The sequence below is a fragment of the Coregonus lavaretus genome (genome assembly GCF_964263955.1).
Source record: "Coregonus lavaretus genome assembly, chromosome: 29".
Lineage (NCBI taxonomy): Eukaryota > Metazoa > Chordata > Actinopteri > Salmoniformes > Salmonidae > Coregonus > Coregonus lavaretus.
The window spans coordinates 10,038,376-10,065,208 of record NC_140016.1 but is presented as its reverse complement, the minus strand read 5'-3'; the positions used below and the strand labels follow the sequence as shown (position 1 = coordinate 10,065,208).

General features: G+C 47.1%; 1 protein-coding gene across 1 annotated transcript in view; it reads right to left on the bottom strand.

The window, feature by feature from the left end:
- The window catches only part of LOC311105014 (protein phosphatase 3 catalytic subunit alpha-like), a gene marked incomplete at its 5' end in the record, with an annotated part of 43,341 nt that overhangs the window by 10,764 nt on the left and 5,744 nt on the right, over positions 1-26,833 (bottom strand). Inside the window, 3 exons of the mRNA XM_084146995.1 lie at positions 2,763-2,878; positions 3,314-3,438; positions 17,655-17,855. Of these exons, the coding sequence (XP_084003121.1) occupies positions 2,763-2,878; positions 3,314-3,438; positions 17,655-17,855 (442 nt within the window). The remainder of the gene's footprint in view (positions 1-2,762; positions 2,879-3,313; positions 3,439-17,654; positions 17,856-26,833) is intronic.

Sequence of the window (26,833 nt, the reverse complement as noted above, 5' to 3'; positions counted from 1 at the left end):
TCTCTAACACACACACACACACAAACACACACACACACACAGCAGATGGTAATTGAGGGCGACCACTATTCGCCATAAGCATCAGGGGAAATTAGACTCCTCGTCCCCTGGCCAATCACACACAGCAGACTACGTCCCTGGGCCAATCATTAAGGGCCAAATTAATTTCCTGGTAATCACCTGTTCTCTGACGGGGCACTGTGATCCAAAACCAGAGGAGAGACAGAGGGGAGGATGGGAAGAGAGAGAGAGAGGATGGATGGATGAGAGGATGGAATGAGCATTGGATGAGAAATGGATGTGAGAGATGAAACAACGGAGAAGCCAGGAAGCTTGTCACACCCTGGCTCTGGGGACTCTATAGTTTGAGCCAGGGTGTGTAGTTTCTATGTGTTTTGTTTCTATGTTCACAATCTAGTTTTGTATTTCTGTGTTGGCCAGAGTGGTTCCCAATCAGAGGCAACGAGTGTCAGCTGTTGCTGGTTGTCTCTGATTGGGAGCCATATTTATAGAGGCTGTTTTCCCACAATAGTTGTGGGATCTTGTTCTAGTTGATTTGTGTTAGACCGTTGACTGTCACGTTATCGTTTTGTTGTTTTGGTCGTGTATCACTAATAAAGAGTATGTTCGTCTGCAACGCTGCGCCTTGGTCCTCATCTGTTCCCGACGATCGTGACAGAAGATCCCACCAAAACTGGACCAAGCAGCGTGAAGAGGAGAGAGGAAGGACTTGGGATCAGTGGAGTAGGAGTCTCGACTGGGCCAAGCCAAGTGAAGAGCAGAGAGGTTGGACTATGGAGCAGTGGATTAAGAGTCTCGACTGGGCCAAGCCAAGTGAAGAGCAGAGAGGTGAGAGTCTGGCGAGAACTAGGGAGGCCTGGTCCACGGGGAGGAGAGACCCCCAGAAAATTTTTAGGGGGGGGCTCACGCCGTGGACGACGGGGCAGCAGGAGGCCGTGATGGAGCGGTCCAGCGGGTGTGCAGAGGAGGCCGCCAGGTTAAGGGGGCCACTGGTCACAGAGGAGAGGGAAAGTGTGGAGGCACGGCGAGAGGTACTGGGGTGTGTTACCAGTCCGGTCCGGCCCGTTCCTGATCCCTGCGTAGGGCCAGTGGTGTGTGTCCCCAGTACGGTCCGGCCTGTTCCTGTTCCTCGCATCGAGCCTGTGGTGCGTGTCGTCAGCCCGGCCCGGCCTGTTCCTGCTCCCCGCACCGAGCCTATGGTGCGCGTCGCCAGCCTGGCCCGGCCTGCTCCTGCTCCCCGCACCAAGCCTATGGTGCGCGTCGCCAGCCCGGCCCGGCCTGTTCCTGCTCCCCGCACCGAGCCTATGGTGCGCGTCGCCAGCCCGGTCCGGCCTGTTCCTGCTCCCCGCACCGAGCCTATGGTGCGCGTCGCCAGCCCGGCCCGGTCTGTTCCTGCCACTCGCACCAAGCCTACGGTGCGCGTCGCCAGCCCGGCCCGGCCTGTTCCTGCTCCACGCACCAAGCCAGGGGTGCGTATCGTCAGCCCGGTCCGGCCCGTTGCTGCTCCACGCACCAAACCAGGGGTGCGCATCGTCAGCCCGGTCCGGCCCGTTCCTGCTCCACGCACCAAGCCAGGGGTGCGCATCGTCAGCCCGGTCCGGCCCATTCCTGCTCCACGCACCAAGCTAGGGGTGCGCATCGTCAGCCCGGTCCGGCCCGTTGCTGCTCCACGCACCAAGCCAGGGGTGCGCGTCGTCAGTCCGGCACAACCCGTGCCTGGGTCACCGGTGCCTGATCAGGTACCGGTCAGCTGCTCCACACCGGAGCTTAAGCAATCCGCTCCTTCGATGTCCAGTCCAGCTCCAGCCAGCGGGGCCAGACCGGACCAGGGGCGTTACGGGAGGATTATTGGAGGGGGGTGGGAAAGCCCGGAGCCGGAACCGCCTCCGAGGAGGAATGCCCACCCAGCCCTCCCCTGTTTGGGTTTTGTTGAGTCGCGGTCGCAGTCCGCGCCTTTGGGGGGGGCTACTGTCACACCCTGGCTCTGGGGACTCTATAGTTTGAGCCAGGGTGTGTAGTTTCTATGTGTTTTGTTTCTATGTTCACGATCTAGTTTTGTATTTCTGTGTTGGCCAGAGTGGTTCCCAATCAGAGGCAACGAGTGTCAGCTGTTGCTGGTTGTCTCTGATTGGGAGCCATATTTATAGAGGCTGTTTTCCCACAATAGTTGTGGGATCTTGTTCTAGTTGGTTTGTGTTAGACCGTTGACTGTCACGTTATTGTTTTGTTGTTTTGGTCGTGTATCACTAATAAAGAGTATGTTCGTCTGCAACGCTGCGCCTTGGTCCTCATCTGTTCCCGACGATCGTGACAAAGCTAGTATTAAGGGAGGGGAGGAAAGGGAGGATACAGGAAGAGGGAGAGAACACACCCACTGGACACACACTGGTTGAATCAACGTTTCTACCTAATTTCAAGGAAATTATGTTGAACCAACGTGGAATACACTCTTAGAAAAAAAGGTGCTATCTTGAACCTAACATGGTTCTTTGGCTGTCCCCATAGGAGAACCCTTTGAAGAACCCTTTTTGGCTCCAGGTAGGACCCTTTTGGGTTTCATGAAGAACCCTTTCCACAGAGGGTTCTACATGAAATCCAAAACGGTTCTACCTGAAACCAAAAAGGGTTCTAACTGGAACCAAAAAGGTATCTCCTATGGGGAAAGCCAAAGAACCCTTTTAGAAAAATAAAATCTAAGAGTGTAGACGATGAATTGACGTCTGTGCCCAGTGGGCAAATACTCACATTCAGTTTTGAAAGTGAAATATTCTGTCAGGTGTCTACATTCATGGTTTCCCCGTAGAAGAAATAACGTCTTTGGGTAGAGGATTTTCAACGACCACAGATACAACACACACTAAGAGAGGCGAGAGAGAACACAGAAAGATCCGTCAGTAACAGTACAGCTCTGAGGAAAAAATGACCAGTTAGCTACTCATTTGATGTCAGGCTCAAAGTCCTAGATTCAAAGTTACCTGGTTAAACACTTCTTAGTATGCAGAAAGTAGTGTGCCTCTAGGTAAGTATGCAGTAGCTAGTGTGCACTATGTAGTGTGTCCCTAGGAAATATGCAGGGTATTGTTTCCCTAGGTAGTATGCACTAGATAGTGTGGACTAGGTAGTGTGCACTAGATAGTGTGGACTACGTAGTGTGCACTAGATAGTGCGGACTAGGTAGTGTGCACTAGATAGTGTGGACTACGTAGTGTGCACTAGATAGTGTGGACTAGGTAGTGTGCACTAGATAGTGTGTACTAGATAGTGTGTACTAGGTACTGTAGTGTGCCCTCACTTCAATACTGAAGTAGCCCCGGTCCACGTAGTCCCCTAGGAAGAGGTAGCGCGTCGTCGCGGGGGAACCGCCCACCTCAAACAGCTTCATCAGGTCAAAGAACTGACCGTGGATGTCTCCACACACTGAAACACAGCGTTACAACAACGTTACACTCATAGAATTAGGAATTAGAATCATTCTAGTAATTAGAAGGGTCTCTATGGTTAGACTAACATACAACCTCAAACACAACAATGTTAAACACACAACCTCAGTACTACAGAATCACATTCCTATTACTTTAGTTTAATCTTACAATAGATGACAACCTGCATATATTACTTTAGTTTAATCTTACAATAGATGACAACCTGCATATATTACTTTAGTTTAATCTTACAATAGATGACAACCTGCATATATTACTTTAGTTTAATCTTACAATAGATGAAAACCTGCATATATTACTTTAGTTTCATCTTACAATAGATGACAACCTGCATATATTACTTTAGTTTCATCTTACAATAGATGACAACCTGCATATATTACTTTAGTTTCATCTAGTCTTACAATTGATAACAACCTGCATATATTTACAACCAGTCTCTGGAAGTGACAACAAAGCAGAAAGGTAAACATCAACCCTTTCTCTTATTTTTTCTAGTAAATTCCATGATAATGTAAATTGTCAAATAAAAAAAGCCCTACTCTGACAGTGGCACTACCACCACTACACTTTCTCCTTACTGTCATATGTTCCTACAGAACAAACAGCATAGAGCGTTAGAGAGATGAAGCGTAATGGCTGCTGTGTGTGTGTGTGTGAAGCCTGCCTGTAGCCTGCCTGTAGCCTGCCTGTAGCCTGCCTGTAGCCTGCCTACCACCTCTTCTCTCTAGGGACTAGCAGTAACTGTGAAAACCACAGAGTAGTTAGCTACCTTCTCTTCTCTCACTGTGTGTGTGGGATGTGTGCTGTCATGGAATTATCTTACAGCTACCATTTCCATGGAGAAAGACACACACACCAAAGCTACCAGTAGCTACACAAGTCAAAACTAAAACACAGCCTTTTCGCTGGTCTTTAATGTAGGCTACAGGCAGCTACACAAGTCCCTTCTCTCTTTATCGGCTTTCATCATTACTCTCTCTGTTTATCTGCCAAACCATGTTCTGTTCCTCTGTCAGCACCTCCCTTCCCCACTTCCCATCACTCTCTCAATTCAGTTCAGTTCACCATATTATTGGCAGGGAGATTGTTTTGTAGATATTGACAAAGCACTGCTATTATTGAGGAAAATCTAAAGGCGATTGATTCCATCAATTAATTGACATTCAGCACAACAGTTATGATTAAGCCAAAGACAATATGGCCAATGAATTACTCATTATGACAGATGTAAATGCATTTGAATTGTAATCTCTCTTTAACCCTACCTCCCTCTCTCTTTAACCCAACCTCTCTCTCTCTTTAACCCTACCTCCCTCTCTCATTAACCCTACCTCCCTCTCTCTTTAACCCTACCTCTCTCTGTCTTTAACCCTACCTCTCTCTCTCTCTCTTTAACCCTACCTCCCTCTCTCTTTAAACCTACCTCCCTCTCTCTTTAACCCTACCTCTCTCTTGAACCATACCTCTCTTTAAACGTACCTACCTCTCTCTTTAACCCTACCTATCTTTAAACCTACCTACCTCTCTCTTTAGCCCTACCTCTCTCTTTAACCATACCTCTCTCTTTAACTCTACCTCTCTCTTTAACACTACCTCTCTCCTTAACCCTACCTCTCTCTTTATCCCTACCTCTCTCTTTAACCCTACCTCTCTCTTTAACTCTAACTCTCTCTTTAACCCTACCTCTCTCTTTAACCTTACCTCTCTCTTTAACCCTACCTCTCTCTTTATCCCTACCTCTCTCTTTAACTCTACCTCTCTCTTTAACCCTATCTACCTCCCTCTCTCTTTAACTCTACCTCTCTCTTTAACCCTACCTCTCTCTTTAACCCTACCTCTCTCTTTATCCCTAACCCTCTCTTTAACCCTACCTACCTCTCTCTCTCTTTAACCCTACCTCTCTCTTTAACTCTACCTGTCGATGTATCCCTACTCTCTCTTTAACCCTACCTCTCTCTTTATCCCTACCTCTCTCTTTAACTCTACCTCTCTCTTTAACCCTATCTACCTCCCTCTCTCTTTAACTCTACCTCTCTCTTTAACTCTACGTCTCTCTTTAACCCTACCTCTCTCTTTATCCCTACCTCTCTCTTTAACCCTACCTACTTCCCTCTCTCTTTAACCCTACCTCTCTGTTTAACCCTACCTCTCTCTTTAACCCTTCCTCTCTCTTTAACTCTCCATCTCTCTTTAACCTTACCTCTCTTTTTAACCCTACCTCTCTCTTTAACTCTATCTCTCTCTTTAACCCTACCTCTCACTTTAACTCTACCTCTCTCTTTAACCCTACCTCTCTCTTTATCCCTACCTCTCTCTTTAACTATACCTCTCTCTTTAACCCTATCTACCTCCCTCTCTCTTTAACCCTCCCTCTCTCTTTAACTCTACCTCTCTCTTTAACCCTACCTCTCTCTTTAAACCCTACCTCTCTCTTTATCCCTACCCCTCTCTTTAACCCTACCTACCTCCCTCTCTCTTTAACCCTACCTCTCTCTTTAACCCTACCTCTCAATTTAACCCTACCTCTCTCTTTAACTCTACCTCTCTCTTTAACCCTACCTCTCTCTTTAACCCTACCTCTCTCTTTATCCCTACCTCTCTCTTTAACCCTACCTACCTCCCTCTCTCTTTAACCCTACCTCTCTGTTTAACCCTACCTCTCTCTTTAACCCTACTCTCTCTTTAACCTTACCTCTCTCTTTAAGTCTACGTCTCTCTTTAACCCTACCTCTCTCTTTATCCCTACCTCTCTCTTTAACCCTACCTACTTCCCTCTCTCTTTAACCCTACCTCTCTGTTTAACCCTACCTCTCTCTTTAACCCTACCTCTCTCTTTAACTCTCCATCTCTCTTTAACCTTACCTCTCTCTTTAACTCTACCTCTCTATTTAACCCTACCTCTCTCTTTATCCCTACCTCTCTCTTTAACCCTACCTACCTCCCTCTCTCTTTAACCATACCTCTCTGTTTAACCCTACCTCTCTCTTTAACCCTACCTCTCTCTTTAACTCTCCATCTCTCTTTAACCCTACCTCTCTCTTTAACCCTACCTCTCTCTTTAACTATATCTCTCTCTTTAACCCTACCTCTCACTTTAACTCTACCTCTCTCTTTAACCCTACCTCTCTCTTTATCCCTACCTCTCTCTTTAACTCTACCTCTCTCTTTAACACTATCTACCTCCCTCTCTCTTTAACCCTCCCTCTCTCTTTAACTCTACCTCTCTCTTTAACCCTACCTCTCTCTTTAAACCATACCTCTCTCTTTATCCCTACCCCTCTCTTTAACCCTACCTACCTCCCTCTCTCTTTAACCCTACCTCTCAATTTATCCCTACCTCTCTCTTTAACCCTACCTCTCTCTTTAACTCTACCTCTCTCTTTAACCCTACCTCTCTCTTTAACCCTACCTCTCTCTTTATCCCTACCTCTCTCTTTAACCCTACCTACCCCTCTCTCTCTTTAACCCTACCTCTCTGTTTAACCCTACCTCTCTCTTTAACCCTAACTCTCTCTTTAACTCTCCCTCTCTCTTTAACCTTACCTCTCTCTTTAACTCTACCTCTCTCTTTAACCCTATCTCTCTCTTTAACCCTAACTCTCTCTTTATCCCTACCTCTCTCTTTAACCCCACCTCTCTCTTTAACTCTACCTCTCTCTTTAACCCTACCTCCCTCTTTAACTCTACCTCTCTCTTTAACCCTACCTCCCTCTTTATCCCTACCTCTCTCTTTAACTCTACCTCTCTCTTTAACCCTATCTACCTCCCTCTCTCTTTAACCCTCCCTCTCTCTTTAACTCTACCTCTCTTTAACCCTACCTCTCTCTTTATCCCTACTTCTCTCTTTAAACCTACCTACCTCCCTCTCTCTTTAACCCTACCTCTCTCTTTAACCCTACCTCTCGATTTATCCCTACCTCTCTCTTTAACCTTACCTCTCTCTTTAACTCTACCTCTCTCTTTATCCCTACCTCTCTCTTTAACCCTACCTCTCTCTTTAACTGACCTCTCTCTTTAACCCTACCTGTCACTTTAACCCTCCCTCTCTCTTTAACCCTACCTCTCTCTTTAACCCTACCACTCTCTTTATCGCTACCTCTCTCTTTAACCCTACCTACCTCTCTCTTTAACCTTACCTCTATCTCTCTTTAACCCTACCTCCCTCTCTCTTTAACCCTACCTCTCTCTTTAACCCTACCTACCTCTCTCTTTAACCTTACATCTCTCTCTCTTTGACCTACCTCCCTCTCTCTTTAACCCTACCTCTCTCTTTAACCCTACCTCTCAATTTAACCCTACCTCTCTCTTTAACTCTACCTCTCTCTTTAACCCTACCTCTCTCTTTAACCCTACCTCTCTCTTTATCCCTACCTCTCTCTTTAACCCTACCTACCTCCCTCTCTCTTTAACCCTACCTCTCTGTTTAACCCTACCTCTCTCTTTAACCCTACTCTCTCTTTAACCTTACCTCTCTCTTTAAGTCTACGTCTCTCTTTAACCCTACCTCTCTCTTTATCCCTACCTCTCTCTTTAACCCTACCTACTTCCCTCTCTCTTTAACCCTACCTCTCTGTTTAACCCTACCTCTCTCTTTAACCCTACCTCTCTCTTTAACTCTCCATCTCTCTTTAACCTTACCTCTCTCTTTAACTCTACCTCTCTATTTAACCCTACCTCTCTCTTTATCCCTACCTCTCTCTTTAACCCTACCTACCTCCCTCTCTCTTTAACCATACCTCTCTGTTTAACCCTACCTCTCTCTTTAACCCTACCTCTCTCTTTAACTCTCCATCTCTCTTTAACCCTACCTCTCTCTTTAACCCTACCTCTCTCTTTAACTATATCTCTCTCTTTAACCCTACCTCTCACTTTAACTCTACCTCTCTCTTTAACCCTACCTCTCTCTTTATTCCTACCTCTCTCTTTAACTCTACCTCTCTCTTTAACCCTATCTACCTCCCTCTCTCTTTAACCCTCCCTCTCTCTTTAACTCTACCTCTCTCTTTAACCCTACCTCTCTCTTTAAACCCTACCGCTCTCTTTATCCCTACCCCTCTCTTTAACCCTACCTACCTCCCTCTCTCTTTAACCCTACCTCTCAATTTATCCCTACCTCTCTCTTTAACCCTACCTCTCTCTTTAACTCTACCTCTCTCTTTAACCCTACCTCTCTCTTTAACCCTACCTCTCTCTTTATCCCTACCTCTCTCTTTAACCCTACCTACCCCTCTCTCTCTTTAACCCTACCTCTCTGTTTAACCCTACCTCTCTCTTTAACTCTACCTCTCTCTTTAACTCTCCCTCTCTCTTTAACCTTACCTCTCTCTTTAACTCTACCTCTCTCTTTAACCCTATCTCTCTCTTTAACCCTAACTCTCTCTTTATCCCTACCTCTCTCTTTAACCCCACCTCTCTCTTTAACTCTACCTCTCTCTTTAACCCTACCTCCCTCTTTAACTCTACCTCTCTCTTTAACCCTACCTCTCTCTTTATCCCTACCTCTCTCTTTAACTCTACCTTTCTCTTTAACCCTATCTACCTCCCTCTCTCTTTAACACTACCTCTCTCTTTAACTCTACCTCTCTCTTTAACCCTACCTCTATCTTTATCCCTACTTCTCTCTTTAAACCTACCTACCTCCCTCTCTCTTTAACCCTACCTCTCTCTTTAACCCTACCTCTCGATTTATCCCTACCTCTCTCTTTAACCCTACCTCTCTCTTTAACCCTACCTCTCTCTTTAACCCTACCACTCTCTTTATCCCTACCTCTCTCTTTAACCCTACCTCTCTCTTTAACCCTACCTACCTCTCTCTTTAACCTTGCCTCTCTCTCTCTTTAACCCTACCTCCCTTTCTCTTTAAACCTACCTCTCTCTTTAACCCTACCTACCTCTCTCTTTAACCTTACCTCTCTCTCTCTTTGACCTACCTCCCTCTCTCTTGAACCCTACCTCTCTCTTGAACCCTACCTCTCTCTTTAACCCTACCTCTCTCTTTAACTCTACCTCTCTCTTTAACCCTACCACTCTCTTTAACTCTACCTCTCTCTTTAACCCTACCTCTCTCTTTAACCCTACCTCTCTCTTTAACCCTACCTCTCTCTTTATCCCTACCTCTCTCTTTAACCCTACCTCTCTCTTTAACCCTACCTCCCTCTTTAACTCTACCTCTCTCTTTAACCCTACCTCCCTCTTTATCCCTACCTCTCTCTTTAACTCTACCTCTCTCTTTAACCCTATCTACCTCCCTCTCTCTTTAACCCTACCTCTCTCTTTAACTCTACCTCTCTCTTTAACCCTAGCTCTCTCTTTATCCCTACTTCTCTCTTTAAACCTACCTACCTCCCTCTCTCTTTAACCCTACCTCTCTCTTTAACTCTACCTCTCGATTTATCCCTACCTTTCTCTTTAACCTTACCTCTCTCTTTAACTCTACCTCTCTCTTTAACCCTACCTCTCTCTTTAACCCTACCTCTCTCTTTATCCCTACCTCTCTCTTTAACCCTATCTACCTCCCTCTCTCTTTAACCATACCTCTCTCTTTAACTCTACCTCTCTCTTTACCTCTACCTCTCTCTTTAACCCTACCTCTCTCTTTATCCCTACCTCTCTCTTTAAACCTACCTACCTCCCTCTCTCTTTAACCCTACCTCTCTCTTTAACCCTGCCTCTCGATTTATCCCTACCTCTCTCTTTAACCTTACCTCTCTCTTTAACTCTACCTCTCTCTTTAACACTAACTCTCTCTTTATCCCTAGCTCTCTCTTTAACCCTACCTCTCTCTTTAACCGACCTCTCTCTTTAACCCTACCTCTCACTTTAACCCTCCCTCTCTCTTTAACCCTACCTCTCTCTTTAACCCTACCACTCTCTTTATCCCTACCTCTCTCTTTAACCCTACCTCTCCCTTTAACCCTACCTACCTCTCTCTTTAACCTTACCTCTCTCTCTCTTTAACCCTACCTCCCTCTCTCTTTAACCCTACCTCTCTCTTTAACCCTACCTACCTCTCTCTTTAACCTTACCCCTCTCTCTCTTTGACCTACCTCCCTCTCTCATGAACCCTACCTCTCTCTTGAACCCTACCTCTCTCTTTAACCCTACCTCTCTCTTTAACTCTACCTCTCTCTTTAACCCTACCACTCTCTTTAACTCTACCTCTCTCTTTGACCCTACCTCTCTCTGTATCCCTTCCTCTCTCTTTAACCCTACCTACCTCCCTCTCTCTTTAACCCTACCTCTCTCTTTAACCCTACCTCTCTCTTTATCCCTACCTCTCTCTTTAACCTTAACTCTCTCTTTAACTCTACCTCTCTCTTTAACCCTACCTCTCTCTCTTTATCCCTACCTATCTCTTTAAACCTACCTCCCTCCCTCTCTCTTAAACCCTACCTCTCTCTTTAACTCTACCTCTCTCTTTAACTCTACCTCTCTCTTTAACCCTACCTCTCTCTTTATCCCTACCTCTCTCTTTAACCCTATCTACCTCCCTCTCTCTTTAACCATACCTCTCATTTTAACTCTACCTCTCTCTTTAACCCTACCTCTCTCTTTAATCCTACCTCTCTCTTTATCCCTACCTCTCTCTTTAACCCTACCTCTCTCTTTAACCGACCTCTCTCTTTAACCCTACCTCTCTCTTTAACCCTCCCTCTCTCTTTAACCCTACCTCTCTCTTTAACCCTCCCTCTCTCTTTAACCCTACCTCTCTCTTTAACCCTACCTCTCTCTTTAACCCTACCTACCTCTCTCTTTAACCTTACCTCTCTCTCTCTTTAACCCTACCTACCTCTCTCTTTAACCCTACCTCTCTCTTTAACCCTACCTACCTCTCTCTTTAACCTTACCTCTCTCTCTCTCTTTAACCCTACCCCCCTTTCTCTTTAACCCTACCTCTCTCTTTAACCCTACCTACCTCTCTCTTTAACCTTACCTCTCTCTTTCTTTTACCCTACCTCCCTCTCTCTTTAACCCTACCTCTCTCTTGAACCCTACCTCTCTCTTTAACCCTACCTCTCTCTTTAACTCTACCTCTCTCTTTAACCCTACCTCTCTCTTTAACTCTACCTCTCTCTTTAACCCTACCTCTCTCTTTAACCCTACCTCTCTCTGTATCCCATCCTCTCTCTTTAACCCTACCTCCCACCCTCTTTCTTTAACCCTACCTCTCTCTTTAACCATACCTCTCTCTTTATCCCTACCTCTCTCTTTAACCTTAACTCTCTCTTTAACACTACCTCTCTCTTTAACCCTACCTCTCTCTTTAACCCTACCTCTCTCTTTATCCCTACCTCTCTCTTTAACCCTATCTACCTCCATCTCTCTTTAACCCTACCTCTCTCTTTATCCCTGCCTCTCTCTTTAAACCTACCTACCTCCCTCTCTCTTTAACCCTACCTCTCTCTTTAACTCTACCTCTCTCTTTAACCCTACCTCTCTCTTTAACCCTCCCTCTCTCTTTAACCCTACCTCTCTCTTTAACCCTCCCTCTCTCTTTATCCCTACCTCTCTCTTTAACCCTACCTCTCTCTTTAACCTTACCTCTCTCTCTCTCTTTAACCCTACCCCCCTTTCTCTTTAACCCTACCTCTCTCTTTAACCCTACCTACCTCTCTCTTTAACCTTACCTCTCTCTCTCTTTAACCCTACCTCCCTCTCTCTTTAACCCTACCTCTCTCTTGAACCCCACCTCTCTCTTTAACCCTACCTCTCTCTTTAACCCTACCTCTCTCTTTAACCCTACCTCTCTCTGTATCCCCTCCTCTCTCTTTAACCCTACCTCCCACCCTCTTTCTTTAACCCTACCTCTCTCTTTAACCCTACCTCTCTCTTTATCCCTACCTCTCTCTTTAACCTTAACTCTCTCTTTAACTATACCTCTCTTTTTAACCCTACCTCTCTCTTTAACCCTACCTCTCTCTTTATCCCTACTTATCTCTTTAACCCTATCTACCTCCCTCTCTCTTTAACCCTACCTCTCTCTTTAACCCTACCTCTCTCTTTAACCCTACCTCTCTCTTTAACCCTACCTCTCTTTAATCCTACCTCTCTCTTTATCCCTACCTCTCTCTTTAACCCTACCTCTCTTTAACCGACCTCTCTCTTTAACCCTAACTCTCTCTTTAACCCTCCCTCTCTCTTTAACCCTACCTCTCTCTTTAACCCTCCCTCTCTCATTAACCCTACCTCTCTGTTTATCCCTACCTCTCTCTTCAACCCTTCCTCTCTCTTTAACCCTACCTACCTCTATCTTTAACCTTACCTCTCCCTCTCTTTAACCCTACCTACCTCTCTCTTTAACCCTACCTCTCTCTTTAACCCTACCTACCTCTCTCTTTAACCTTACCTCTCTCTCTCTTTAACCCTACCCCCCTTTCTCTTTAACCCTACCTCTCTCTTTAACCCTACCTACCTCTCTATTTAACCTTACCTCTCTCTCTCTTTAACCCTACCTCTCTCTTGAACCCTACCTCTCTCTTTAACCCTCCCTCTCTCTTTAACCCTACCTCTCTCTTGAACCCTACCTCTCTCTTTAACCCTACCTCTCTCTTTAACTTTACCTCTCTCTTTAACCCTACCTATCTCTTTAACTCTACCTCTCTCTTTAACCCTACCTCTCTCTGTATCCCCTTCTCTCTCTTTAACCCTACCTCCCACCCTCTTTCTTTAACCCTACCTCTCTCTTTAACCCTACCTCTCTCTTTACCCCTACCTCTCTCTTTAACCTTAACTCTCTCTTTAACTCTACCTCTCTCTTTAACCCTACCTCTCTCTTTATCCCTACCTCTCTCTTTAACCCTATCTACCTCCCTCTCTCTTTAACCCTACCTCTCTCTTTAACCCTACCTCTCTCTTTAACCCTACCTCTCCCTTTAACCTACCTCTCTCTTTAACCCTACCTCTCTCTTTAACCCTCCCTCTCTCTATAACCCTACCACTCTCTTTATCCCTACCTCTCTTTAACCCTACCTCTCTCTTTAACCCTACCTCTCTCTTTATCCCTACCTCTCTCTTTAACCCCATCTCTCTTTATCCCCACCTCTCTCTTTAACCCTACCTCTCTCTTTAACCCTACCTCCCCCTCTCTTTCCTTGGTGTGTGGTGCTTGTGTCTCTCTTCCTTTCTCTCCTTACCCACCTCCCTCCCTCCCTCCTTTACTCTTCTCATGGTCCATCACTCCCCCTCTTTCTCTCCCTCCCTTCACCTCTCCACCTCCTTTCACCTCTTCTCCCATACCTCACCTCTCCTCACCTGTGACTGGGGCCTCTATATCCAGCAAGGTCCTCTCCTTCCTCCCCACTCTCCTCCTCTCCTCCTCTCCCTCCTCACCTGTGACTGGGGCCTCTATATCCAGCAAGATCCTCTCCTTCCTCCCCACTCTCCTCCTCTCCTCCTCTCCCTCCTCACCTGTGACTGGGGCCTCTATATCCAGCAAGGTCCTCTCCTTCCTCTCCACTCTCCTCCTCTCTTCTTCTCCCTCCTCACCTGTGACTGGGGCCTCTATATCCAGCTTGGTCCTCTCCTTCCTCCCCACTCTCCTCCTCTCCCTCCTCACCTGTGACTGGGGCCTCTATATCCAGCATGGTCCTCTCCTTCCTCCCCACTCTCCTCCTCTCCCTCCTCACCTGTGACTGGGACCTCTATATCCAGCAAGGTCCTCTCCTTCCTCCCCACTCTCCTCCTCTCCTCCTCACCATCCTCACCTGTGACTGGGGCCTCTATATCCAGCAAGGTCCTCTCCTTCCTCCCCACTCTCCTCGTCTCCTCCTCTCCCTCCTCACCTGTGACTGGGGCCTCTATATCCAGCAAGATCCTCTCCTTCCTCCCCACTCTCCTCCTCTCCTCCTCTCCCTCCTCACCTGTGACTGGGGCCTCTATATCCAGCAAGGTCCTCTCCTTCCTCTCCACTCTCCTCCTCTCCTCCTCTCCTTCCTCACCTGTGACTGGGGCCTCTATATCCAGCATGGTCCTCTCCTTCCTCCCCACTCTCCTCCTCTCCTCTTCTCCCTCCTCACTTGTGACTGGGTCCTCTATATCCAGCAAGGTCCTCTCCTTCCTCCCCACTCTCCTCCTCTCCCTCCTCACCTGTGACTGGGGCCTCTATATCCAGCATGGTCCTCTCCTTCCTCCCCACTCTACTCCTCTCCCTCCTCACCTGTGACTGGGACCTCTATATCCAGCAAGGTCCTCTCCTTCCTCCCCACTCTCCTCCTCTCCTCCTCACCATCCTCACCTGTGACTGGGGCCTCTATATCCAGCAAGGTCCTCTCCTTCCTCCCCACTCTCCTCCTCTCCTCCTCTCCCTCCTCACCTGTGACTGGGGCCACTATATCCAGCAAGGTCCTCTCCTTCCTCTCCACTCTCCTCCTCTCCTCCTCTCCTCCTCTCCATTCTCACCTGTGACTGGGGCCTCTATATCCAGCATGGTCCTCTCCTTCCTCCCCACTCTCCTCCTCTCCTCTTCTCCCTCCTCACCTGTGACTTGGGCCTCTTTATCCAGCAAGGTCCTCTCCTTCCTCCACACTCTCCTCCTCTCCCTCCTCACCTGTGACTGGGGTCTCTATATCCAGCATGGTCCTCTCCTTCCTCCCCACTCTCCTCCTCTCCCTCCTCACCTGTGACTGGGACCTCTATATCCAGCAAGGTCCTCTCCTTCCTCCCCACTCTCCTCCTCTCCTCCTCTCCCTCCTCACCTGTGACTGGGGCCTCTATATCCAGCAAGGTCCTCTCCTTCCTCCCCACTCTCCTCCTCTCCTCCTCTCCCTCCTCACCTTTGACTGGGGCATCTATATCCAGCAAGGTCCTCTCCTTCCTCCCCACTCTCCTCCTCTCCTCCTCTCCCTCCTCACCTGTGACTGGGGCCTCTATATCCAGCTTGGTCTTCTCCTTCCTCCCCACTGTCCTCCTCTCCCTCCTCACCTGTGACTGGGGCCTCTATATCCAGCATGGTCCTCTCCTTCCTCCCCACTCTCCTCCTCTCCTCCTCTCCCTCCTCACCTGTGACTGGGGCCTCTATATCCAGCTTGGTCTTCTCCTTCCTCCCCACTGTCCTCCTCTCCCTCCTCACCTGTGACTGGGGCCTCTATATCCAGCATGGTCCTCTCCTTCCTCCCCACTCTCCTCCTCTCCTCCTCTCCCTCCTCACCTGTGACTGGTGCCTCTATATCCAGCTTGGTCCTCTCCTTCCTCCCCACTCTCCTCCTCTCCTCCTCTCCTTCCTCACCTGTGACTGGGGCCTCTATATCCAGCATGGTCCTCTCCTTCCTCCCCACTCTCCTCCTCTCCTCCTCTCCTTCCTCACCTGTGACTGGGGCCTCTATATCCAGCATGGTCCTCTCCTTCCTCCCCACTCTCCTCCTCTCCTCTTCTCCCTCCTCACCTGTGACTGGGTCCTCTATATCCAGCAAGGTCCTCTCCTTCCTCCCCACTCTCCTCCTCTCCCTCCTCACCTGTGACTGGGGCCTCTATATCCAGCATGGTCCTCTCCTTCCTCCCCACTCTCCTCCTCTCCCTCCTCACCTGTGACTGGGACCTCTATATCCAGCAAGGTCCTCTCCTTCCTCCCCACTCTCCTCCTCTCCTCCTGACCATCCTCACTTGTGACTGGGGCCTCTATATCCAGCAAGGTCCTCTCCTTCCTCCCCACTCTCCTCCTCTCCTCCTCTCCCTCCTCACCTGTGACTGGGGCCTCTATATCCAGCAAGGTCCTCTCCTTCCTCTCCACTCTCCTCCTCTCCTCCTCTCCTCCTCTCCTCCTCTCCATCCTCACCTGTGACTGGGGCCTCTATATCCAGCATGGTCCTCTCCTTCCTCCCCACTCTCCTCCTCTCCTTTTCTCCCTCCTCACCTGTGACTGGGGCCTCTATATCCAGCAAGGTCCTCTCCTTCCTCCCCACTCTCCTCCTCTCCCTCCTCACCTGTGACTGGGGCCTCTATATCCAGCATGGTCCTCTCCTTCCTCCCCACTCTCCTCCTCTCCCTCCTCACCTGTGACTGGGACCTCTATATCCAGCAAGGTCTTCTCCTTCCTCCCCACTCTCCTCCTCTCCTCCTCTCCCTCCTCACCTGTGACTGGGGCCTCTATATCCAGCAAGGTCCTCTCCTTCCTCCCCACTCTCCTCCTCTCCTCCTCTCCCTCCTCACCTGTGACTGGGGCCTCTATATCCAGCTTGGTCCTCTCCTTCCTCCCCACTCTCCTCCTCACCTGTGACTGGGGCCTCTATATCCAGCATGGTCCTCTCCTTCCTCCCCACTCTCCTCCTCTCCTCCTCTCCCTCCTCACCTGTGACTGGGGCATCTATATCCAGCAAGGTCCTCTCCTTCCTCCCCACTCTCCCCACTCTCCTCCTCTCCCTCCTCATCTGTGACTGGGACCTCTATATCCAGCAAGGTCCTCTCCTTCCTCCCCACTCTCCTCCTCTCCTCCTCACCTGTGACTGGGGCCTCTATATCCAGCAAGGTCCTCTCCTTCCTCCACACTCTCCTCCTCTCCATCCTCACCTGTGACTGGGGCCTCTATATCCAGCATGGTCCTCTCCTTCCTCCCCACTCTCCTCCTCTCCTCTTCTCCCTCCTCACCTGTGACTGGGGCCTCTATATCCAGCAAGGTCCTCTCCTTCCTCCCCACTCTCCTCCTCTCCCTCCTCACCTGTGACTGGGGCCTCTATATCCAGCATGGTCCTCTCCTTCCTCCCCACTCTCCTCCTCTCCCTCCTCACCTGTGACTGGGACCTCTATATCCAGCAAGGTCCTCTCCTTCCTCCCCACTCTCCTCCTCTCCTCCTCTCCCTCCTCACCTGTGACTGGGGCCTCTATATCCAGCAAGGTCCTCTCCTTCCTCCCCACTCTCCTCCTCTCCCTCCTTTACATTACATTTACATTTACGTCATTTAGCAGACGCTCTTATCCAGAGCGACTGTGACATCTATATCCAGCAAGGTCCTCTCCTTCCTCCCCACTCTCTTCCTCTCCTCCTCTCCCTCCTCACCTGTGACTGGGGCCTCTATATCCAGCTTGGTCCTCTCCTTCCTCCCCACTCTCCTCCTCTCCCTCCTCACCTGTGACTGGGGCCTCTATATCCAGCATGGTCCTCTCCTTCCTCCCCACTCCCTCCTCACCTGTGACTGGTGCCTCTATATCCAGCTTGGTCCTCTCCTTCCTCCCCACTCTCATCCTCTCCCTCCTCACCTGTGACTGGGGCCTCTATATCCAGCATGGTCCTCTCCTGGCGCAGGATGGCGGCTCCCTCATTGATGATGCGTAGGGCCACTACCTCCTCCAGGCGGCCCTCCTTGGTGAGGTGGGCTTTGAGCAGGTCTACTCTAGGCTTCCCCTCACAGTCAAACACTTCCTTCATGGAGAGTCTGTGGCTCAGGGGGAAGGGGACCGCTAGGGATAGGAGAGGAAGGGGGGATAGAGGAAAAAGGTGGAGAAATTGAAAGACTATTTTAATTTACATCATATACAGTAAGCCGCTACTTACTATCTATTTTAGTCATTTAGCAGACGCTCTTATCCAGAGCGACTTACAGTTAGCGAATACATTTTTCATACTGGCCCCCCGTGGGAATCGAACCCACAACCCTGCCGTTGCAAGCGCCATGCTCTACCAACTGAGCTACAGGATAGATACATAGTTACCTACCTCTATCTATCTATCTATCTATCTATCTATCTATCTATCTATCTATCTATCTATCTATCTATCTATCTATCTATCTATCTATCTATCTATCTATCTATCTATCTATCTATCTATCTATCTATCTATCTATCTATCTATCTATCTATCTATCTATCTATCTACCTACCTACCTACCTACCTACCTACCAACGTACCTACCATTCACAGCATTATAAAGCTGCGTTGAGACAATTACTTATCAATGACCCAAGCCCAGCTCATTTAATGCCTACCATTGTGTCGCTGAGTTGTCATAATGCTCCAGCAAATGTACATTATCCCAGGGGCATTGGAAGACACAATGTTAGTAACCTAATTTGTGTCCCTCTTACTGCCCTGAATGCCTCTGCTGATCCCACAGCTATGTTATGCAGTAATCATGTGCCTATAAAACAGAGTGATACTGTTAGCACTGAGGCAGTGTAGCCTAGTAGGAAGTCCACAGTGTGCAATCAAGCATCCCAGAAAAGTGCTAAAAATAGAAACAAGGTTCATGAAATCAATAATTTGCTAGTAACAGATGACATATTCTGACAATCTCTGAAACTCACTTAGATAATACCTTTGATGATACAGTGGTAGAAAAACATGGTTATAAGATCTACAGAAAATACAGAAATGCCAAAGGTGGAGGTGTGGCCGTTTATATTCAGAACCACATTCCTGTAAAGCTTAAAGAGGATCTCATGTTAAATACTGTTGAAGTAATATGCCTACAGGTTCATCTGCCCCACCTAAAGCCCATCCTGGTGGGAAGCTGCTATAGACCACCAAGTGCTAACAGTCAGTATCTAGATAACATGTGTGAAATGCTTGATAATGTATGTGATATCAACAGAGAGGTATATTTTCTGGGTGATTTAAATATTCACTGGCTTTCATCAGGCTGCCCACTCAAGAGAAAGCATCAAACTGTAACTAGTGCCTGCAACCTGGTTCAGGTTATCAGTCAACCTACCAGGGTAGTTACAAACAGCACAGGAATGAAATCATCAACATGTATTGATCACATCTTTACTAATGCTGAAGATAATTTGCTTTAAAGCAGTATCCAAATTAATTGTATGTAGTGATCATGATATAGTAGCCATATCTAGGAAAACCAAAGTTCCAAAGGCTGGGCCTAATATAGTGTATAAGAGGTCATACAATACGTTTTGTAGTGATTCCTATGTTGTTTATGTAAAGAATATTTGTTGGTCCGTGGTGTGTAATGAAGAGCAACCAGACGCTGCACTTGACACATTTATGAAATTGCTTATCCCAGTTACTATTAAGCATGCACCCATTAAGAAAATGACTGTAAAAACTGTTAAATCCCCATGGATTGATGAGGAATTGAAAAATGGTATGGCTGAGAGGGATGAGGCAAAATAAATGGCAAATAAGTCTGGCTGCACAACCGATTGGCAAACGTACTGCAAATTGAGAAATCATGTGACTGAACTGAATAAAAATAAGAAGAAACTATACTATGAAACAAGATAAATGACATAAAGAATTATAGTAAATAGCTTTGGAGCACCTTAAATGACATTTTGGGCAAAAAGGCATACTCAGCTCCATCATTAATTGAATCAGATGGCTCATTCATCACAAAACCAACTGATATTGCCAACTACTTTAATTATTTTGTTCATTGGCAAGATTAGCAAATTTAGGCATGACATGCCAGTAACAACTGCTGACACTACCATTTTATTACATTTGCAATCGCAACAAATAATCTGCTCAGACCCCAACCAAGGAGCATCAAAAGTCGTGCTATAAATTCTCAAACAACACAAAAATTCATTGATGCCCTTCCAGACTCCTTCTGCCTACCCAAGGACGTCAGAGGACAAAAATCAGTTAACCACTTAACTGAGGAACTCAATTTAACCTTGCGCAATACCCTAGATGCAGTTGCACCCCTAAAAACGAAAAACATTTGTCATAAGAAACTAGCTCCCTGGTATACAGAAAATACCCGAGCTTTGAAGCAAGCTTCCAGGAAATTGGAACGGAAATGGCGCCACACCAAACTGGAAGTCTTCCGACTAGCTTGGAAAGACAGTACCGTGCAGTACCGAAGAGCCCTCACTGCTGCTCGATCATCCTACTTTTCCAACTTAATCGAGGAAAATAAGAACAATCCAAAATTTCTTTTTGATACTGTTGCAAAGCTAACTAAAAAGCAGCATTCCCCAAGAGAGGATGGCTTTCACTTCAGCAGTGATAAATTCATGAACTTCTTTGAGGAAAAGATCATGACCATTAGAAAGCAAATTACGGACTCCTCTTTGAATCTGCGTATTCCTCCAAGGCTTAGCTGTCCTGGATCTGCACAGCTCTGCGAGGGCCTGGGATCGGGAGAGACACTTAAGTGTTTTAGTACTATATCTCTTGACACAATGATGAAAATAATCATGGCCTCTAAACCTTCAAGCTGCATACTGGATCCTATTCCTACTAAACTGCTGAAGGAGCTGCTTCCTGTGCTTGGCCCTCCTATGTTGAACATAATAAACAGCTCTCTATCCACCGGATGTGTACCAAACTCACTAAAAGTGGCAGTGATAAAGCCTCTCTTGAAAAAGCCAAACCTTGACCCGGAAAATATAAAAAACTATCGGCCTATATCGAATCTTCCATTCCTCTCAAAAATTTTAGAAAAAGCTGTTGCGCAGCAACTCACTGCCTTTCTGAAGACAAACAATGTATACGAAATGCTTCAGTCTGGTTTTAGACCCCATCATAGCACTGAGACTGCACTTGTGAAGGTGGTAAATGACCTTTTAATGGCGTCAGACCGAGGCTCTGCATCTGTCCTCGTGCTACTAGACCTTAGTGCTGCCTTTGACACCATCGATCACCACATTCTTTTGGAGAGACTGGAAACCCAAATTGGTCTACACGGACAAGTTCTGGCCTGGTTTAGATCCTACCTGTCGGAAAGATATCAGTTTGTCTCTGTGAATGGTCTGTCCTCCGACAAATCAACTGTACATTTCGGTGTTCCTCAAGGTTCCGTTTTAGGACCACTATTGTTTTCACTATATATTTTACCTCTTGGGGATGTTATTCGAAAACATAATGTTAACTTTCACTGCTATGCGGATGACACACAGCTGTACATTTCAATGAAACATGGTGAAGCCCCAAAATTGCCCTCGCTAGAAGCCTGTGTTTCAGACATAAGGAAGTGGATGGCTGAAAACTTTTTACTTTTAAACTCGGACAAAACAGAGATGCTTGTTCTAGGTCCCAAGAAACAAAGAGATCTTCTGTTAAATCTGACAATTCATCTTGATGGTTGTAAAGTCGTCTCAAATAAAACTGTGAAGGACCTCGGCGTTACTCTTGACCCTGATCTCTCTTTTGACGAACATATCAAGACTGTTTCAAGGACAGCTTTTTTCCATCTACGTAACATTGCAAAAATCAGAAATTTTATGTCCAAAAATGATGCAGAAAAATTAATCCATGCATTTGTTACTTCTAGGTTAGACTACTGCAATGCTCTATTTTCCGGCTACCCGGATAAAGCACTAAATAAACTTCAGTTAGTGCTAAATACGGCTGCTAGAATCCTGACTAGAACCAAGAAATTTGATCATATTACTCCAGTGCTAGCTTCCCTACACTGGCTTCCTGTTAAGGCAAGGGCTGATTTCAAGGTTTTACTGTTAACCTATAAAGCGTTACATGGGCTTGCTCCTACCTATCTTTCCGAGTTGGTCCTGCCGTACATACCAATACGTACGCTACGGTCACAAGACGCAGGCCTCCTAATTGTCCCTAGAATTTCTAAGCAAACAGCGGGAGGCAGGGCTTTCTCCTATAGATCTCCATTTTTATGGAACAGTCTGCCTACCCATGTGAGAGACGCAGACTCGGTCTCAACCTTTAAGTCTTTACTGAAGACTTATCTCTTCAGTAGGTCATATGATTGAGTGTAGTCTGGCCCAGGAGTGTGAAGGTGAACGGAAAGGCTGGAGCAACGAACAGCCCTTGCTGTCTCTGCCAGGCCGGTTCCCCTCTCCACTGGGGTTCTCTGCCTCTAACCCTGTTGCAGGGGCTGAGTCACTGGCTTGCTGGTGCTCTTTCATGCCGTCCCTGGGAGGGGTGCGTCACTTGAGTGGGTTGAGTTACTGACGTGATCTTCCTGTCTGGGTTGGCGCCCCCCCCCCCCTTGGTTTGTGCTGTGGTGGAGACCTCTGTGGGCTATACTCGGCCTTGTCTCAGGATTGTAAGTTGGTGGTTGGGGATATCCCTCTAGTGGTGCGGGGGCTGTGCTTTGGCGGAGTGGGTGGGGTTATATCCTTCCTGTTTGGCCCTGTCCGGGGGTTTCTTCGGATGGGGCCACAGTGTCTCCGGACCGCTCCTGTCTCAGCCTCCAGTATTTATGCTGCAGTAGTTTATGTGTCGGGGGGCTGGGGTTAGTTGGTTATACCTGGAGTACTTCTCCTGTCTTATCCAGTGTCCTGTGTGAATTTAAGTATGCTCTCTCTAATTCTCTCGTTCTCTCTTTCTCTCTGAGAACCTGAGCCCTAGGACCATACGTCAGGACTACCGGGCATGATGACACCTTGCTGTCCCCAGTCCGCCTGGCCTTGCTGCTATTCCAGTTTCAACTGTTCTGCCTGCGGCTACGAAACCCCTACCTGTCCCAGACCTGCTGTTTTCAACTCTTAATGATCGGCTATGAAAAGCCAACTGAGAGACCTGAGCCCTAGGACCATACGTCGGGACTACCGGCCGTGGTGACTCCTTGCTGTCCCCAGTCCGCCTGGCCTTGCTGCTATTCCAGTTTCAACTGTTCTGCCTGCGGTTATGGAACCCCTACCTGTCCCAGACCTGCTGTTTTCAACTCTTAATGATCGGCTATGAAAAGCCAACTGAGATTTATTCCTGATTATTATTTGACCATGCTTGTCACTTATGAACATTTTTGAACATCTTGGCATGGTTCTGTTATAATCTCCACCCGGCACAGCCAGAAGAGGACTGGCCACCCCTCATAGCCTGGTTCCTCTCTAGGTTTCTTCCTAGGTTTTCGCCTTTCTAGGGAGTTTTTCCTAGCCACCGTGCTTCTACACCTGCATTACTAGCTGTTTGGGGTTTTAGGCTGGGTTTCTGTACAGCACTTCGAGATATTAGCTGATGTAAGAAGGGCTATATAAAATAAAATTGATTGATTGATTGACTACACATCCAAGTATATCTGACCAAATTATGAAAGACAAGCATTGTAATTTTGAATTCCGTAAAGTGAATGAGGAAGAGGTGAATATTTTGGGGGGGGTCTGTCAACAATGACAAGCCACCAGGGTCTGACAACTTGGATGGATAATAGCGGATGATATTGCCACTCCTCTTTGCCATATCTTCAACTTAAGCCTACTAGAAAGTGTGTGCCCTCAGGCCTGGAGGGAAGCAAAAGTCATTCCGCTACCTAAGAATAATAAAGCCCCTTTACTGGCTCCAATAGCCGACCAATCAGCCTGTTACCAACCCTTAGTAAACGTTTGGAAAAAATGGTGTTTGACCAGATACAATTCTATTTTACAGTAAACAACAGACTTTCAGCACGCTTATAGGGAAGGACATTCAACAAGCACAGCACTTACACAAATGACTGATGATTGGCGGAGAGAAATTGGTGATAAAAATATTGTGGGGGCTGTTTTGTTACACTTCAGTGCGGCTTTTGACATTATCGATCATAGTCTGCTGCTGGAAAAACGTATGTGTTTACACCCCCTGCTATATTGTGGATAAAGAGTTACCTGTCTAACAGAACACAGAGTGCGTTCTTTAATGGAAGCCTCTCCAACATAATCCAGGTAGAATCAGGAATTCCCCAGGGCAGCTGTCTAGGCCCCTTACTTTTTTCAATCTTTATTAACGACATGCCATTGGCTTTTAAGTAAAGCAAGTGTGTCTATGTATGCGGATGACTCAACACTATACACGTCAGCTACTACAGAGACTGAAATGACTGCAGCACTTAACAAAGAGCTACAGTTAGTTTCAGAATTGGTGGCAAGGAATAAGTTAGTCCTAAATATTTCAAAAACTAAAAGCATTGTATTTGGGACAAATCATTCACTAAACCCTAAAACTCAACTAAATCTTGTAATGAATAATGTGGAAATTGAGCAAGTTGAGATGACTAAACTGCTTGGAGTAACCCTGGATTGTAAACTGTCATGGTCAAAACATATTGATACAACAGTAGTTAAGATGGGGAGACGTCTGTCCATAATAAAGCGCTGCTCTGCCTTCTTAACAGCACTATCAACAAGGCAGGTCCTACGGGCCCTAGTTTTGTCGCACCTGGACTACTGTTCAGTCGTGTGGTCAGGTGCCACAAAGAGGGACTTAGGAAAACTGCAATTGGCTCAGAACAGGGCAGCACGGCTGGCCCTTGGATGTACACAGAGAGCTAACATTAATAACATGCATGTCAATCTCTCCTGGCTCAAAGTGGAGGAGAGATTGACTTCATCACTACTTGTATTTGTGAGAGGTATCGACATGTTGAATGCACCAAGCTTTCTGTTTGAAGTACTGGCAGACAGCTCGGAAACCCATGCATACCCCACAAGACATGCCACTAGAGGTCTCTTCACAGTCCCCAAGTCCAGAACACACTATGGGAGGCGCACAGTACTACATAGAGCCATAACTACATGGAACTCTATTCCACATCAAGTAACTCATGCAAGCAGTAAAATTAGATTTAAAAAAAGATAAAAATACACCTTATGGAACAGCGGGGACTGTGAAGCAACACAAACATAGTAGGGCCCTGAGGGCACACACTTAATATGTTGTGAAATCTGTTGTGAATGTATTGTAATGTTTTTTTAATTGTATAACTGCCTTAATTTTGCTGGACCCCAGGAACAGTAGCAGCTGCCTTGGCAGCAGCTAATGGGGATCCATAATAAATACAAATACAAATATCAACTTTATTTTGTTGTCGAGAAGCCAAAGGCACAATCCTAGTCATATTAGCAACCCATCCTAGATGTTGCATCTTTAGATTCCCTCTCTTTCTAAGTTTCTAACAGAGATTTCCATCTCTGTCACATATGGAACCGCTATCAGGTGTGCTGTTAAGAATGGTGTTTTCCCGAGAATTATATTTTGGAAAATGTTTGAAAATGACTTTTTATTGGCTGCTTCATTACATGAGTTGCATGTTCAATTAAGATTCATTACCATAATCTAAATGTGACTTCTGTCATTCTGAGCACCGTGGGTGGACGCCTTAAGGGGCAATAAACCCAATGCATATGGGTCCGGTATATTCAAATCTTCCCGCTCACAAATCCCTGCTACCTACATGTTTGTCATTTAGCAGACACTTTTATCCAGAGAGACTTACAGTAGTTAGTGTATACATTTACTACTCTTTTATTTTAATTTTGTACTGGTCTCCCGTGGGAACTGAACCCACAACCCTGGCATTGCAAGTGCCATGCTCTACCAACTGAGCCACATGAGACTATAACTAGCTATCTATCTACCTGTCTGTCTACCTCCACCCATCTTCTCCTCTCCCCTCCCCTCCCCTCCCCTCCCCTGATCTCCCCTTCCCTCCTCTCCTCTCCTCTCCTCTCCTCTCCTCTCCTCTCCTCTCCTCTCCTCTCCTCTCCTCTCCTCTCCTCTCCTCTCCTCTCCTCTCCTCTCCTCTCCTCTCCTCTCCTCTCCTCTCCTCTCCTCTCCTCTCCAACTCCCCTCCCCTCCCCTCCCCTCCCCTGATCTCCTCTCCTCTCCCCTCCCCTCCTCTCATCACTTCTCTTCTCCTCTCTTCTCCTCTCTTCTCTCTTCTCTCTTCTCTCATCCTCTCCTCTCCTCTCCTCTCCTCTCCTCTCCTCTCCTCTCCTCTCCTCTCCTCTCCTCTCCTCTCCTCTCCTCTCCTCTCCTCTCCTCTCCTCTCCTCTCCTCTCCTCTCCTCTCCTCTCCTCTCCTCTCCTCTCCTCTCTTCTCCTCTCTCCCCTCCTCTCTTCTCCTCTCTTCTCCTCTCCTCTCCTCTCCTCTCCTCTCCTCTCCTCTCCTCTCCTCTCCTCTCCTCTCCTCTCCTCTCCTCTCCCCTCCTCTCTGTTCTGCTCCCATCATTAGTGGGTCTCAGTCACACCTCTCTCTGCATCTCTTCTGCATGCAAGAGGAGTGTGTGTGTGTGTGTGCAATGTGCGTGTGTGAATGTACTGTCTGTGTTATAGATGGTCTAGCAGGCTTTATTTCAGCACGGGTATGGCTGAGTTATCGGCCTGCGCTTTGCAGCGGTGTTCCTCTTACATAATGAAGGCCCCTAGGGCACCGCTGGAGAGGGGGCTGACTGACCTGGAGAGATACAGCAAGAGCACTGAGCTGCACGTGAGGACTCACACACACACAGGCACAAAGGCAAAAACACATACCCACACACACACACACACACACAGAGAGGCAGAAACCCACATACACGCACGCATGCACACACATACACAAACACAGAAATACATAGACATAAATACACACGTATAGATAAAGTCGCAGCATCACAGAAACACACACATAAAGGTATTGTTCTGCAGGATCTACAGAGAGCCCCACCAGTACTAACACAGATAATGGCCTAGTTCACAAGTAGGCCTTCCGCTCTCTCTTTCTCTCTCTCTCTTTCTCTCTGTCTCTTTTTGTCTCTCTC